General features: G+C 63.8%; 2 protein-coding genes across 2 annotated transcripts; one reads left to right on the plus strand and one right to left on the minus strand.

The window, feature by feature from the left end:
- Positions 1-2,666: 2,666 nt before the first annotated feature.
- FUT7 (fucosyltransferase 7) lies at positions 2,667-5,818 on the plus strand. Its single transcript, XM_049833149.1, has 2 exons — positions 2,667-2,826; positions 4,439-5,818. The coding sequence occupies exon 2, from the start codon at positions 4,483-4,485 to the stop codon at positions 5,524-5,526; it is 1,044 nt and encodes a 347-aa protein (XP_049689106.1). The 5' UTR covers positions 2,667-2,826; positions 4,439-4,482; the 3' UTR covers positions 5,527-5,818.
- A 2,142-nt stretch (positions 5,819-7,960) lies between these two features.
- Positions 7,961-13,514, minus strand: LOC126052060 (POU domain, class 5, transcription factor 3). Its single transcript, XM_049832150.1, has 5 exons — positions 13,026-13,514; positions 11,033-11,144; positions 10,497-10,627; positions 9,785-9,949; positions 7,961-9,504 (listed from the first exon to the last, which is right to left on the minus strand). Exons 1-5 carry the CDS (start codon positions 13,512-13,514, stop codon positions 9,253-9,255), a joined length of 1,149 nt encoding a protein of 382 aa, XP_049688107.1. The 3' UTR covers positions 7,961-9,252.
- Between the last annotated feature and the right edge of the window lie 2,232 nt (positions 13,515-15,746).

Genomic DNA, 15,746 nt, shown 5'->3' on the forward strand with positions numbered 1-15,746 from the left:
TCTGGTACTGTGCTGCCATGTCCCTAGGCCACGGGGGTCAGGGTGTCTGGACCCACTGGCTGCAAGTACCCCCCAAGGCATCGTCCCTGCTGCTGGGGTGTCCTGGGGCAGCACTCAGAGGTGAAGGCTACGAATGCCAGGGAAAAGCTCCCTCCTGCTCTGCATCCCCCATGGAAACCTTGTGGCTAATGCTGTCCCCGCTGCTGTCCTCTGCGGAGGGGAACAACCCCATCCCATGTGGCCCTGGTCCCTAGGGCTGTGCTGGGGGGAGACAGTGACAGCAGCTCAGACAATGCTGGCAGCTCCAGCCAGGCAGGGAGCGCTGCCTGCAGCTGGTGGGGTTGGAGCAGGCCAGGCTGGGAATGGTGCCCCACGAGCTGTGCAGCGCCCTGTATCTGGGCTCTCAATCATGCAGGGGAAGAAATGCAGAAAGGGAGTGAGAAAAGATAACAGGAAATGGGCGACATGGCTGGGGAGGAAAAAACACCCAGCCCCAGAGCTGCAGTTGGCCTCTGAGGGCTCCCAGGGTGGCACTGAAACCGCAGAGCCCTGCTACACCCTGGTGTGGTAGCATGGCATTGTGCCCAGCCGCTGCCTGGCCCCTCACCTCGCTGCCAGGGCTGCAGCCATCCTTCCTCCCAGGATTCAGGCAGCCAGTACGAGCAAGGGTGCAGCAGGGGGTGCAGACCCCAGGGGTGCTCGAGCAGCCTGAGGAGCCCCAGGGAGCAGTTTGGGGCCCTGCTCCCAGCTGTGTGTGTGCCAGGGCATGCCCCTGCCAGCTCCAGGGACAGCATTGCACTCCTTGGGGTTGTCCCTGCCCCCTCTGCCTTGGTTTCTTCATCTCTTTTTCCCCTGCCAGGTATTTCAGGGAGACTTGGTGCCCAGACAGCAATGCCAGCAAAGAAAACAACCAAATGGGTGTCCAGACCGGGAGAAGGGCAGGTCTGGAACCTGGGCACAGGCAGCAGCCCTCTGTGCAGACGCTGCCAAGGTCACACACGTGCCCACTTCCCCTTTTGGCAGAAAACAGCATGGCCAGGGCAGGTGCCTGGGGTTTGGCAGCACCAAGGAGCTGCTGGTGGCGCTTTAGCTGATGGTTTCAAGATGAGTCAGTGGGAGTCAAAGTCAGGCTGGCATCCTGTTTTCAACCAGGCTGTGTGGCAGATGGGACGCACCTTGGCAAGTCTTTGGGCAGGGCCCTGCTTGCACTCACCCCAGCACAGGCAGGGCATTCAAACCCCCAGCACAAGCACCTGGGCAAGGCACTGTCTCCTTCCCAGCACCCGCCAGGAGCGAATCGCCCATGGCCCTGTCGTGGCTACAGGCAGTGCCAGTGGCAGTGCCAGGCTGAGGCTGTGGGGCTGATGCCCCCCTCCATGCCTGCCAGCTCTGCCACAGGCAGCAGCAGATGCCAAAGAAGAGCCTGGTTCCAGTTAGAGCCAAATGAGCATCTCGCTGTTCAGCTGCTCCTGGGTGATTTTGGAGGGAGCTGCATGTGCCAGGGGTAGGCAGCTGGACCCGACAATCCTTCCTTCAATAATAATGATAATAATAACAGCAGCAGCAGCAACCATAATGTATTAGTGGTCTCAGCAAAAGTGTTTGTGGGATGTGCTTTGACACAAAGCTGCCAGCTAGCAGAGCTGCCCCATGGGCTCAGCACAGCCCCACCAGTCAGCTTTACCCTCTGCATGGCCATGGCTCCAGCAGGCAGCTGCACAGGCAGGAGTGCTGTGGGCAGAGCAGCCTGCTGGTGTTCAGGACCCTGCCTCCATCCTGCCTCACAGGGATGGGTGCCCAAGGACAGGGTGGGGTGGCACGGCTCAGCATGGGTCGGGGATCTCTACCCGCTGTCCCGTCCTCCATGCCACCCCGTGCCGCCTCCCGGTGCCCTGGCACCCCTCTGCCATGGGGGCAGGAACCCAGGAACCTGGCTGGGGAAGTTGTCCCCAGTCCCCACTGGCTTGGGAGGGGACCCTTCCACACCATGAGGAATGCTCGAGAGCCATGGAGCAGTGCAGGGAACACAAGGCTATCCCACAGACTTCAAACCAGGGACAGGTACCTTGGAAAACCACAGCCCAGCTGGGGCATCAGGGCTTTGGCTGGCAGCTGGGATGGGAGAGGTGTTGGGCAGAAAGGAGCCATGATTTGGTGTGTTTCAAACCTGGCACCTGGGAAACCCCTTTGGGGAACTGAAATTCCACACGGAGCCACATGCACCTTCTCCAAGGAGCTGCAGCCTGGCTAGAGAGTGGGGGGGAAGCATAGGGGGTTAGGGCATGGTGTGCAGGCACAGAGCTGTGAGCAGCACCTGCACCGGGAGCCTCTCCCAGGGGTGCCAAGGCACTGCTGTGGGGCAGCACCTGCCATGGGGCATGCACTGAGCAACAGTGTCCCACCCTGGCATGGCGCATGCACCCAGCCATGGGCAGCACCCAGCCATGGGGCAGTCACAGGGCATGCACAAGCCACGGGCACCTACCCAGCCACAAGGCACCCACCCAGCCATGGGGCACCTACCCAGCTGTGAGGCACCCACCCAGTACCCACCCAGCCATGGAGCACCCACCTGCCCATGGGCATGCACTCGCCCTGAGGGCATACACCCAGCCGTGGGTCACATCACTGCCCACGTAGCACAGGGGAAGTGCTGGGAGTGGGCTGTGCCAGCTGCCACGCGCAGCAGGAAGGACCCGCTGTGGGGCCGGGACGAGGCAAAACCACAGAAAAGAGGAAGCCCTTGAGTGCCCCAGCCCAGCGCTGGCAGCTGCCTGGGCAGACACACGCCGGCACCTCGCACGCCACCACACCGGACCTTCCCTGGTAAGTCTGAGCTCAGCACCGCCACCCGCCATGGGTAGAGGGGCTGAGAAATGGGTCGGCTCCTGGCACTGCCGGAGTGGGGTGTCCTTTCCCAGAGCATCCTCAAAACAGGGGCAGCATCCCCACTGCCGGGGACCAGCGAGCAGAGGGACCCGAAGCACCAACGTGTGGTGCGGGGAGCCAGCAAAGCTTTCCCAACCCTCCCCACTAAGGATGCCAGGTTTTTCTGGAGCCTAAACTTAGCTTGTGTATTTTAACAGGACAGACAGAGCAGGCCAAGGCAGGGAAGGGAATTTTCGCAGCAGAGCTGTAGTGGCTGGGGTGGGAAAGCAGGGCACCACTTTCCAGGAGGCTCCAAAATCGCAGGGGAACCGCCACAGCCCTGGCCAGCAGTGGGGCTTAGGCAGCTAACGTGTTTTCAGAGGCTACCTCAAGAGGGAAACCACCTTTGATGTGAAAGCTGTGGGTGGCCCACGGGTGCTGAGCCCTGCGCCTGGGACTGGCAGTCTCAGGTGGGCTCGAGCTGTCAGCCGGTTCCCAGCCCAGCCAAGTGTCCCCCTTGCCACTCCCACCACTGTTCTTTGTTCCCATCAGTGCTGCTGGTTAAAGCACAGCAAGTTAAGTGCAGCACCACCAGCAGAGGCCTGAGGCAGGCAGATGGGCACCGTGGCAGGGTGAGCGTCTCATGGCCGGGGTTCCCACATACCTGCAGGTTGAGCCCCACCAGCAGCAGCCCCTGCCTGCATTGCTCTCCCTGCCCATGAGGCACTGGCCATTTGTGACACCCCAAAAATAAAATGAGTGTCTGGGGCACTGAAGCTGCATGCTTGCAGATTTCTGGGGCTCCCCATGACCTTGGTGGCTGGAGAGAGCACCCCAAGCCTGGGGAGAGCACCCTGAGCCTGGGGAGAGCCCTGCTATTGCCATAGGATGGTGCTGGGCTGAGGGGGCACTTCTTGGGCAGGACACTCCAGTCCGGCCCTGAGCGGGGTTTTGGTCTTCCCAGTCACTCCCAGGGACACCCTGCTTCACAGGTGGGGCCTTGCCGTGGGGTTATTCAGGCAGGACCCAGGGTGTTCCCCATCAACCTTCAGTGTGTGGCCCTATCCTGCAGACCCCCAGGCACCTTTCTTCCAAGCCTGGCTGTGGCAAGGCTGGCTGCATTTCAGGCTTGACCCATCCTGGCCAAAGCAAGAAGTGTGGAGTGGGACTGTGGCTGTTTGTCAGGTGGGGAAACTGAGGCTCAGAGCAAGTACCAAGGACCTCATCATTTGTGCATGTAATGGGGAGTGGTGCCAGGCAGTTGGGGCAGGGGAACAGATGGCTGCTGCCCATCGGTTCTGTACCTCCCTTTGGCAGCATCCCTGCTCATCCTGGAGATGGTGCATGGGGGACTGCAGGACGGTGACACAAAAGCCACCATAGGGTGACAGCAGGTGCACAGGGGATCCTGGTGGGGACAGGGGCCAGCAGAGGGGTCAGGGGTGATGCTGGGGCCCAGGTTTCATGGAGAAGTCCTTTCTCCATCTCCTCTTGCCCCAGCACCTCCCCATCACCCCTCGCCCCTGGCAAGGTGAGCTGACAGCCCTTGGTGGTCTCTCCTCTCTCACAGGTGTCAGCTCTGTCACCTGAGAAGGTGAAAGCCAGCCCGGCAGCATGCCCCGGGCATTGCCGCTGCCACGGCCACCATGGGGCCGGCCTGGCATGAAGGCAGTGGTTACTGCCGGGGTGTTTGTAACCACCCTCTGGAACCTGAGGTGCTTCCTCAACCCCTCTGAGGTCTCTGGAGAAGCCCCCAAGCATACTGAGCCGCTGGTGGTCCTGGTGTGGGACTGGCCCTCGAAGCAGGTCCCCAGTGTCAGCAGGGACATTTGCCATGAGCTATATGGCATCACGGGCTGCTGGCTCACCACAGAGCGGCAGCTCCTGGACCAGGCGGACGTGGTGGTGTTTCCCCACACCAGGCTCCAGCCCGGCAGGGACAGGCTGCCCAAGGAGAGGCCGCCGGGGCAGAACTGGGTGTGGGTCTCCCTGGAGTCCCCCTCCAACACTAAAGCTCTAGCAGGATGGAACCAGACCTTCAACTGGGTGATGACCTACAGACGGGACTCAGACATCTTCATCCCCTACGGCAAGCTTGTGCCCAACCGGTCAGCCACTGTGAACATCCCCACAAAGACCAACTTGGTGTCATGGGTTATCAGCAACTACCACAGGACTCAGAAAAGAGCTGAAGTCTACCGAAACCTCTCCAGGTACCTCCACGTAAACATATATGGAAAAGCAAACAAAAAGCCACTTTGCAAGGACTGCCTCTTGCCAACAACATCCAAGTCCAAGTTCTACCTGGCCTTTGAGAACTCCATCCACCAGGACTACATCACCGAGAAGCTCTGGAGGAACTCGCTGATGGCGAGCACCGTGCCTGTGGTGCTGGGACCTCCCCGGGCCAATTATGAGCAGTTCATTCCTGCAGACTCCTTCATTCACGTTGATGACTTTGGTTCCCTGGCAGAGCTGGCTACCTTCCTAAAGACCATGAACTCCAGCCGCTACCGGCAGTTCTTCGCCTGGCAGAAGAGGTACAGTGTGAAGCTCTACACCGACTGGAGGGAGCGCATCTGCACCATCTGCACTGCCTACCCCAGCCTGCCCCGTGGCCATGTCTATCCCAACCTGGAGAGCTGGTTCAACACCTAGTGTGGGGCTGGTATGTGCTGGAACCATCGAGGATGCATCTGGGCAGAGGATACTGGGGTGGGGAGAATGTGGAGCACCCTCCGACAGAACAGGATGTGGAGCAGGGAGGGATGCAGGAGTCCCAACCTCTCTTCCCAGCCTGCCTGTTGCCACACTGGGACCTTGAGCAACTCCACGTGACTTCATTTCTTGCAAAACAGAACTAATTCCCCCCAGATCTGACACTGACCTACCTCACCAGGGTGCTGGCAGGACGAGAGGGTGCTTTGGAAATAAATGACACAGTGCTGCAGAGGCTCTGCCTGTGGTGCGGGGGCTGGGCAGGGCATTGGGCTGGCAGGGGGCTCAGGGTTCCCCAGTCTTCCCTTGTGATGGATCCATGGCCCCCCAAGCACCTTCTGCTGGGTGGCAAAGCCCCAGTGGCAGAGGCCCCATGGTGACATTTCTTGCTGGGGTGGAGGACTCGACCTCAGGGGAGCTCGGGCAGACCCAGCACCCCACGGCAGGGTTGGAGAGCACAGCCTCTACTCCACCACTTCCCAGCACGGCCCTGCAGCACCCACCCCCACTCTCGAGCCGTGGGCGTCACAGTGCCGGTGAGGGCTGCCAGGACACCGGATGCTCTGAAGAGCAATCTCAGCCTGCTCAGTGCCAGGCCGAGTCAGAGAGGGATGCTGTGGTTTCTCACTCCCCTGCCAGCACGCCTGCCATGCTGTGGCAGGAAGCCAGCAAGCTGGTGGCATCCGGAGCCTCACAGCGAGCCCAGAGCAAAGCAGGTCCTGTGGGCACCCTGTGGCACCGGCAGCCTGCTCCGTGTGTCCTTGGCTGCCCACACTGCACTACCAGCACCCTGCAGTGCTGGACCCTGTGCCACACACACTGCACTGCTGCCACCCTGCACCATGTACACAGCCTGCACTGTTGGCACCCTGCAGTGCACGCACCCTACACCCTGGGCATGGGCAATGCTCAGGTACCCCGAGGGGAAGCAATCATGTGGGATCAGTGGCAATGTCAGGGCTGGGTGACAGGACCAGGGGGTAGGACACGGCTGCTCCATCTGTTGCCCGCCCCGTGTGCCCCTCAGCTTGGTCCCATCAACCCCCTTGGTATAAACGACTCATTTTTTCACAGGTTTCCCTTGGTTTCCCTTACTGCAGGCCCAAAGTCACCCAACCCCACCTCCCCGTGCCCCGGATGCAGCGGGGCTCAGGTGTGCGGTGACACCCCCTCAGCAGAGGAGCGACATTCCTGCCCCAGGCTGGCCCCAGCCACCACTCACCCAGCCTGGCCCAGCCCTCGCTGGGTTGCAGTTTGACGGGTGTGCTGCACTCTTCTGATTTCTGTGGCTTCCGATTTCCGTTTTGTTTTGTCTTCTGGGTCAACCGAAAACAGAGCAGGAGGGGCTCTGTGTGCCCACAGGCAGGGGGCTGGGGCAGTGGGATCTGGGGGTCCTGTGCGGGGCTGGGGCTCCTGCCTGGCTGGCCTTTTGCTTAAAAGTCAGATGGTGGAAATGTGGAGAAACCTCGGGGAGGTGACACCCTTCCCGGGTTTTCTGCTACCAACCCCACTGATCGCCAGCCTCCAGCACCCCCAGCCCTCCCACCCCCAAAGTGCCAGGCAGCAAAGGGCAGCAGCGGCAGGGGGGCATTGTTTCCAGCGGATGCTGTGCCTGGCTGTGCCCCCACCCTGTGGGCAGCCAGGGACGTGGCCTTGGGCACCCAGGCACTGGGGAGCAAGCGGGAACACAGGGCGAGCCAAGGGGATCCTGTCCCACAGGGCTGGTGCCCAGCCTGGCCCTTTGCAGGGTCCCAAGGTGCCTCACGAGCAGCTGCCTGCAGTGACCCTGCTCCTGTCTGGCCCACAGGAGCAAGGCTGCAGGCCAGCCCCAGAGAGCAAGCCCATTGTTCACTGGCAGCCAAGCTGAAAAAGGGGCTTTTCAGAAGTTTCCCCACAGGCTTGGTCATTTCATTGCTTCTGCTCAGGGGAAAAATCCCTCAGGGACGCAGGCTGGTGGCAAACCAGGCTGCAGAGACCATGGCAGTGAAAAGCGAGGCGTCATCCCCCAGACACTTGCTTCTCCTGGCTGGGCTGGCACCCCCCATCCCCACCAGCTCAGCCCATGGTGCCCACCCCAACCTGACTGGCTGGGCTGGCACCACTGGGCCCGACCACTGCAAGGCTGCCTTGGTTGGACCACGCATACAGGAGGAGCATCCCTTACCTGCTGGTGTCAGGGTGGCAGCCCCACAGCAAGGACAGCCCAGGCTTCCCACACCTCTCCCCTGACCACTGCAGGGCTGCAAGCTCAGCAGCTCCCACTACATCCCCGCCCGGTCCTTCCCTATCCACGGGCAACTGCTGGAGCAGCCTGCAAGATCCCGCTGGGCTTCTACTCTTCCCAAAAGCTGCTGTTTTAGCAGGTCAAACCAGGTAGAAGATGCATCTGCCCCCCTACTCCTGACCACCTCTGCTTTGGGCAGGCCCAGCTCCAACAAGCTGGTGTCCCTCCAGGGCCAAGCTGCCACCACTCCTGGTGGTGAGCCAGGCTGCAGGCAGCCAAGACCTGGGTATTGCAGGCATGACAGGGACACGTCCACCCTATTTGGGTGCACCGGTCCAGCCGGACTGTGCCCCTGCAAGCAGCCAAACCCACACTGCTGGGCTGCCTGGGACTGTGCCGGAGCAGGGATGCAAGGGAGGCAAGGAAAGAGTTAACTCGCTCTCATGCCCCAAAGAACTGAGATTTATTTCATTGCCAGAGGGAATATGATTAAGAAAAACATTATAAAAATAATCAACTACAGCAGGCTCAAAGGCACAGGGGTGCTAGCAGCATAGATGGGACGGTGTCAGCCCCCTGGGCTGGGACCCCCCAGGGAAAGATGATCCCTGGGCATCTGGGCCAGGGAGTGGAGAGGGCACAGGGCACCCGGGGTGATGCTGGGCACAAGGGCCGGGAAGGAACACTCCCCCCCCCCCAAACAAGCCCCACCAGCCTGCCCACAGATGGGTGAAGCTCTCCTGCACCATGGGGCGAGGGGCAGCTGGGGCTATGAGGGCTCACCTCCCGCCCCATGCTCCAGCCCTTGGCTCGCCCAAGCTGCCCAGGAGGGTGGGTGGAGCCGCCGGGGACCCCAGCCCTGAGCACAGCACCCCAGCCCCACTCTACGTGACAGGGAGGAGGCACCTGGGAAACTAGTAATCGCTACAAAGATTTTTGCTTTTTAAAAACTACAACCAAAAACCATTAAAAAAAATAATAAAACCACCCCTTCTCCCACCCCCCACCCCAAAAATCTAAAAGATACTTTTTTCTGGGTCTTGCAGGAGAGCAGCTCAGCTGGGCTGGGGCCTGGCACAGGCAGCTGTGCTCATTGCCCCGGGCACGTATGGCTTTGGTGGGGTGCAATGGGGCAGGAGCAGCTGCCCCCCAAGAGAGGTCAGAGGGGGGCCGACACTGCTGGAACCAGTAAACTCACATAACTGGGAAGGGCTGGGAGCAACCGCAGAGAGCAGGCACCATCCCTGTGCCAGACTCCCAGCCCTTCCCCTGCCCCTCATGCCCCAAAACCCGAAGGCAGCCCAGCGAGTGCCCAGGCAAGCCCTGGGAACGAGGCCATGCCCATGCCTTCTCAGGGTGAAGGCGGGGAGGAGCAGCCCCCAGAGAGCCAGCCTGGCCACGGTGTGGGGGCGGCACCGTCACTGGCCCCCGCAGCTCCCGGTTCAGTGGCTGCTGTTGTTCATGGAGAGCCCAGGCTGCAGCACTGAAGGAAACATCTCAGCTTTGTGGAAGGGCGGCATGTAGACGGGAGGGGAGGGCGTCAGGCTGTAGCCCTGGGACGTCACCGGGATGGGCAGGCCGGTGGGCACCAGGGACTGGTTCATGTCGTACATCACCCCCTCTGCCTCGTTGCCGAAGGGGAGCAGCAGCCGTTTGCCTTTCTGACGCCGGTTACAGAACCAGACCCGGACCACCTGCAAGGGAGGGGAGATGGGGAAGGGTGAGGGGGGTAAGCCCAGGCACTGTGTGGGTGACAAGTAGACCCTGCTGCTGGTGGCATCTCCACAGCACCCCAACTCACCAGCACTTCCCCCCTCCCTGCCGCAGCTCCTGCTGGGGCTGGGCTCGGCCAGGCTGATGGCGGCTACCAGCCCCAGCTGCTCTCCCACAGCTTACAGTATCGACTTGGCCTGGTACAAGCATCTGGGAACCACATCCGTTCGGAAACCCACCCTCTGAACCCTCCCAACCTACGTCTTTGTCCAGGTTTAGGTCCTCGGCGATCTGGGAGATCTCCTGGGGACTGGGCTTCACGCACTTGCGAAAGAAGCTCTCCAGCGTCCCCTTCACATTGGTCTCGATGCTGGTCCTGCGTTTTCTCTTCCGGGCTTGGGCCAACACTTGCTCCGCATTGCACATCTGGAAGGGAAGAGAGACCATACACTTGGTCACAGGGCTGGTAACGTCCCCACCAGGCTCTAGACACAGGTGCAGCTGGCTGCAGGTCTGGGAGGGACGGGGACAGGCTTCAGGCTTCATCCCTGTGACTGTCCACTAAGCATCACCCCACTGTGACTGGGGCCATTCCCAGTCTCCCAGCTCTGCCTGCAGCTGGGGGGGGGGGGAGGGGAGGCGGGCAGACATGTCTTCCTGCATCTCCAGCTTATCTGAGATTCCAGCAGGACCTGGTTGCTCGGAGACAGGAGCTGCCACAGTTGTTACAAGGGGTCTATGGGGGGATTTGGGCTCCCCCCCAGCCTGGCATAAGGCAATACCCAGTAGATATGGTTCCCCCTACAGTTGGACTGAAGCCATGGCAGTGAAATGCTGCTATGGCACACAAGACACCTGCTGCTCTCTCCCCTCTTCTTCCCCCAAAATCACGTGTAAAAGCTAGGAGAAGCTGCAGCATGAGGGCTCATCAGTGTGCAGTACCCCTGGCTCCCGGCCCTCCCCAGCCCCATACCTCTTGCATGTTGTCCGTGTTCTCTGCCTCGTTGAGCCAACGCTGCAGCAGCGGCTTTAGCTTGCACATGTTCTTGAAGCTGAGCTGGAGCGCTTCGAAGCGGCAGATGGTTGTCTGGCTGAACATCTTCCCTGCATGGTCAGACAGGGCATCACACACGGCTCCTGCCCCCATGTCAGGGGATCTCCCACCTCCAGCAGCCCCCCCAGGATCCTCCCTGCAGCAGCCCATGCCTGGAGATGGGGGACCAGGAAATGCATTCTCCCTGCTGCTTCAGCAGGGATTGAAAACACTACAACACTCTTCAATAAGCAGCTGTAGGTATTTTAAGACAGTTCCTTGTTAACAAACTCTTCCAGTTTGAGTACTTAACAGGGCTCAGGAGCCCCAGGAGCCCTGGGGCTGGTGTTCACCGCCTCCTTTGCAGGTCGTTAAGGAGCAGAAATCTCGATCGCTCAGGTGCTCCATCACCCTCCCAGGCCTCTCCCTTCCCCCCGGGTGTGGGGGGGAGATGAGGACCCTTACTGGACCCTTACCATAGAGGGTGCCCAGAGCCAGCCCCACGTCAGCCTGGGTGAAGCCCAGCATGATGCGCTTGTGTTTGAGGTCCTTGGCGAACTGCTCCAGCTCTTCTGAGGTTGGCGCATCCTGGCAGGGGCAGAGATAAACTGAGAGGGGAGAACTTGCGCCCAGGGGCTGCCAAGACCGGGGTCTGTCGGTGTGTCAGGGTCAGCATGGGACGGGGATGGGGACAGGAGTGGGCTCATGGGGTGGGTGGCAGAGGGGTTTTCCCCAACGCCTGAACAAGGGGCTCTGCTCAGGGGCCCCAACCTGCCTCCACCCCACCCCGCCCCACGCAGGACCCCCTGGACACCCCCCAGCCACAGCACACCGCCCAGCTCACACCAGGCTGGTGTGGCAGAGACCCAGGGTGGCCCAAGGACCCGGGGACAGAAAGTAGGTCCTGGTCCCTGGGTCCCCCAGGGTTATTTGGAATGTTCTGTCTGGCCCCAGGCTCAGACCCTCGTGGCCTGACCAGAGGCAGCACTGATGGGCACAGATGGTCCAAGCATCACCCCACTCTCATGCAACCCAGGACACCTCCCCACGGCCTCAGCTATCCCGGGGCATGGGTACCCACCTCCCCACGGCTCTGGGGCTGGGGCTGCCCCTTGCCAGCCCCTCTCTCGCCTGCACCCAGGGCAGGTGAAATGGCTCATGTGACACGAAGGATGAAAGCGCCCATGACTCGAGTGGGATTCACACAGCTCTTTGCCACAACCAGGCTCTTCCCTGCTGGAAAGCTGCTTACCCAGGTGCTTCCCCTTCTCCCCGCAGCACAGCCCTCAACTGCTGCAGGGGCACTTTGCAATCTTTTCCCCGATTTCCACACTGGCAGCGCGATTTTGGATTTTACAGGTGTCCCTCCTGCTACCAAGCCTCGTTTTTTAGTTCCTGGCTCCCGGAGCATCCCTGCCGCGGGACAATCCTCATCCTTCCTCAGCCGGGAAAAAGCATTCCTCGTAGCCCCCATCCAGTGCGGCAGGCTGCCACCGGGGCGACGCGCATCCCTTCCACGCTCCCGTCGTGGCATGCGTGGGGGCTCCCGAATCCCCGCGGCCCGGACCTGGCAGCGGCTCCGCACAAATGCAACACACCCGCAACAGCTCGCAGGAACCTCGCAACAGCCCTGGCATCACCTGCCGTGCTACGCCCGAGGCGTGCTTGCCTGAGAGGGGCGGGTTTATATCATGCCAAGATTGAAAAATATTAAAAACGAGCCCGAAACACAACTGCCAGTCCTGCCGGTAACTAGCGCTGCCACCCCCTGCCCCGGGCCGGCTCTGCCCGCGCCTCGGCAGCCGTCGGTGGTGCCCGCGGAGGAGCGGCCGGTAAAGCAGCCGCCCTCCCGGAAGGGCCGAGGGCCGGCGGGGGCTGCCAGGAGCCGGGCTGCGGCGGGGCAGAGCCCGGGGGACCGCGCTGCGGGTCCCGCCCGAGCCGGGCTTCGGCGCCGTGGATGAGGGACCAGCGACGGGCGCAGGGGACCATCTGTGTGGGACGTGCCTGCAGCGTCACGTATAAGGGACGGGCAGCACAAGTGAAAACTCGCCCCCCGCGAATCCCCAAAACCACCCTTCTCGCCCCAAAGCAGACTTCTCGAGGCGCTGCCCCCCGCGGAGCGGCTGACCCAGCCGGGACAATCCCCAGCGCTGGGCCACGTCGGGCCGGCTGAGGGCTTCTCCCGGGGCCGCCCGGCGGAGCGAGCAGTCACAACGGCACCGACGGGATCCCCGCTTGCCCCCGCCCGGGCCAGGCCGGGCCGGCGATGCCCGGAGTGGGGCGGGAGCTAGGCAGCTCCCTGCCCCGACGGGACGGCACGGCAGCGAGCCCAGGCTCCGCTCCCCGCCTCCGCAGCGGCCCCGGGGCGCGGAGGGGAGCGCGGCAAGGCGGAGGCGGGTGGCGGGGCAGCCCGCCTGCCCGGCAGCGGGGCGGGGCAGGGCCGCCCGTCCCCGTCCCGTCGGGTCTCACCTCGTCGCCGCTGTCGCTGGAGTGTCCCCCCTCGCTGGCGGCGCCGCTGGAGCTGCCGCTGCTGCCCAGCCCGGAGAGGCCGCCGGAGCCCGGCTGCAGGGCGGCAGGGCAGAGCGGGGGGCCGGGGAAGGCGGCGGGGCCAGGAAAGGGCGGGCCGGGCAGGGCGGCGTTGGCGGCGCCCGGGGCCGCGGGCCCGGCCCAGGGCGGGGCGGGCCACGCCGGGCCGCAGCAGGCCGCGGCGCGGGGCTCGGGCGAGGGCTGGCGGCAGGGCCGGCCCGGGCGCGCCTCCGCCTTGGCGGGCGGCCCGGCGGGCGGAGGCAGCCAGGCGCGGGCCGGCGGCGGGTCGCGGGCGGCCTCGGGCTCGGCGGCGAAGGGGAAGAAGAGCGGCTGGGCGCCCGCCCCGTCGAAGCCGCCGCGGGGGAAGGGCGGCCCGGCGTCGGGCAGGAGGCCGAAGGGGGCGGCCGGCAGCCCCCCGTCCGGGCTGAACATGCTGCCCGCCGCCCTAGGGCTCCATGCGGGGGCTGCGGGGCTCGGCCCGGCCGCCCGCCGGCCGCTGCCTCCCTGCTGCGGCGCCGCCGGGGCCTCTGAAGGCGGCGGGGCCGGGCCGGGCCGGGCCGGGCCGTATGGAAATGGGCCCCGGCCCCATTGGCCCCGCACCGGTGGGTCGGGCGTGAACTTGATCCCCGAGGGGGGAGGGGGGCGTCGGGGGAAGGGGGGGGGGAAGGTGCGATGGAAGGTGGGCTGTGGCCCGCCCGCGCCCTCGGGCCGCGGGGAGGAGGGCCGGGGCCGGCCCCGGGGAGTGAGGGACCTCGCCGCGGGGCCTCGCAACCCCCCCGGCCCCGCTTGCCCCGTCTGCGTGGAAGGGCAGAGCTGCCACCCCCACCCCCCCCATGCAGCTCGGCGGTGCTCGGTGGGGCCCACGCCTCCGAATGTTGGGGCCAGCACCAGCCCCAGGGTCCCCCCACCGGGGGACTCCCCAGCGCTGCAGGGCACGGGCAGGGGACCGGGATGGCTCTGGGAAACGGGGGCAGCGGCTCGACGTCAGCCCCGGGGCCGCGGGTGCCGTCCTCAGCGAGAGGGCTGGAGGAGGGTTCGGCCACCCTTCTCGGCCCTCGGCGACGCGCTGTCCCAGCGGCAGAGCCTCACGGCTCCGTGGAGTGCCCCGCAGAGCGCTTCGTGGACAAAGCTGGGGCTCCCCGGCTCCCTCACTCTCCCCCCGTCCCTGTCCTCTTCCTCGCCCCGCAGAGGAAGGCCCTGCCTCGGAGGGAGCGTGACCTCCCCGGAGGCCCGTGCGGGCAGCGACGCCCCGGAGTTCTGGGTGTGCCGCCGGGGAGCTGATTGCAGCCCCGGCTATCGGGCCCATCTGCCCCACAATGCAGGCGCTTGGTATCTTCTCTATCTGAAGGGCTTTCCTCTCGCACCGCCCCGCACAATGCCGCTATCGGGCCCGGCTCCAGGCGTTTCCCCCTTCCCTCCCGCAGCTTCCCCGATCCTGACGCTGGGATCTGCCTGCCCGCTGCCGGCTCCCGGGACAGGCAGGGACCGGCAGCGCGGGCACCCCCCGGCCCCAGCCAGAGCAGGGCGAGGGGCGATCCAGCCTCCAGCACCGCTCCTTGTTTATTAACCCGGATTACGGGGAGCCTGCTGCCGCCGTCTCGCACTGGAGATATGCCGAAGAGATAGGCTGGAGGAGCCTCCCCCGCGGCGATGGAATGGGGCTGGGGCTACTGGTGGGACTGGGGGAAGGTGCTTGATGCTGACCATGAAGCACTTGCTTTGGCTCCCGAGAGAGCCGGATCCCGAGGGCTGGCTCCAAGGGACTCGTACCTAGCGGCTGGCACAGGGGGGCTGGCACCCGCAGTGCCTGCGGCAGCCCCTGGCCCAGCACATGGCACTGCTGCCCGTCGGGGGGAGTGGAACCACCCCACCACCACCACTCCCCACCCCTTGTAATGATATTCCTAGAAGGGAAAAAAAACCAAAAACAACCAAACCCCAAACCCAAAATACCTGCCTTGTAATGATATTCCTAGAAGGCAAAAAAAAAAATTACCGAGAGGATGAGCTGGAGCTAAAGCCCCTTCCTGACTCCCGGCTGGGCATGTGCCAGGCTGCCCTGGGCAGGGAGGGCAGCCCCAGAAAAATGACCTGAGGATGCAAAAAGCCCATCGGTGGGAACGTGGGTGACCCCGAATGAGCCCCGCGGCTGCCGGACCTGCCTGGGGCGGGGGGGGACGGACACGGACACCCCTGCCCAGACCCGGTGGGGCACCTTCCCCCGCAGGAGCTGGGTTCGGCCGTGCTAAGGGCAGAGCCGGGCCCCGGGCCGCGCTGCTGGGGCTGCCGGCACCAGGCGCCGTGCGGGCAGGCCGGCCGCGCTGCCTGCCCCGCTGCCAGCGGGCAGAGGAAGTCTCGCTGCGGGACTCCAATCGCCGCCATCAGCCCTGCTCCTCCCGGGCTCCCGCTGCGGCCCAGGGTTTCAGAAGATCCTTGGCCGGGCAGTAACTCCCCTTCCCTTTGATTTATTGTTCCCGGGCCGGACCCCCTCCTCCTGCCAACCTGCTCTTTCTCTCCATCCCCCCAGGAAGCCCCCCAGCCCGCCGAGGCCTCAAACGCATTCCTGCTCCCTTTCATATACAGGCAGAGAGGAAGGGAGACGTTGACTTTGAACCGGCCCCTTTGTAGGAGCGGGGCCCATTGTGGCAGTGATGGTTTTAACTG

This window comes from Accipiter gentilis, chromosome 29 (genome assembly GCF_929443795.1).
Source record: "Accipiter gentilis chromosome 29, bAccGen1.1, whole genome shotgun sequence".
Lineage (NCBI taxonomy): Eukaryota > Metazoa > Chordata > Aves > Accipitriformes > Accipitridae > Astur > Astur gentilis.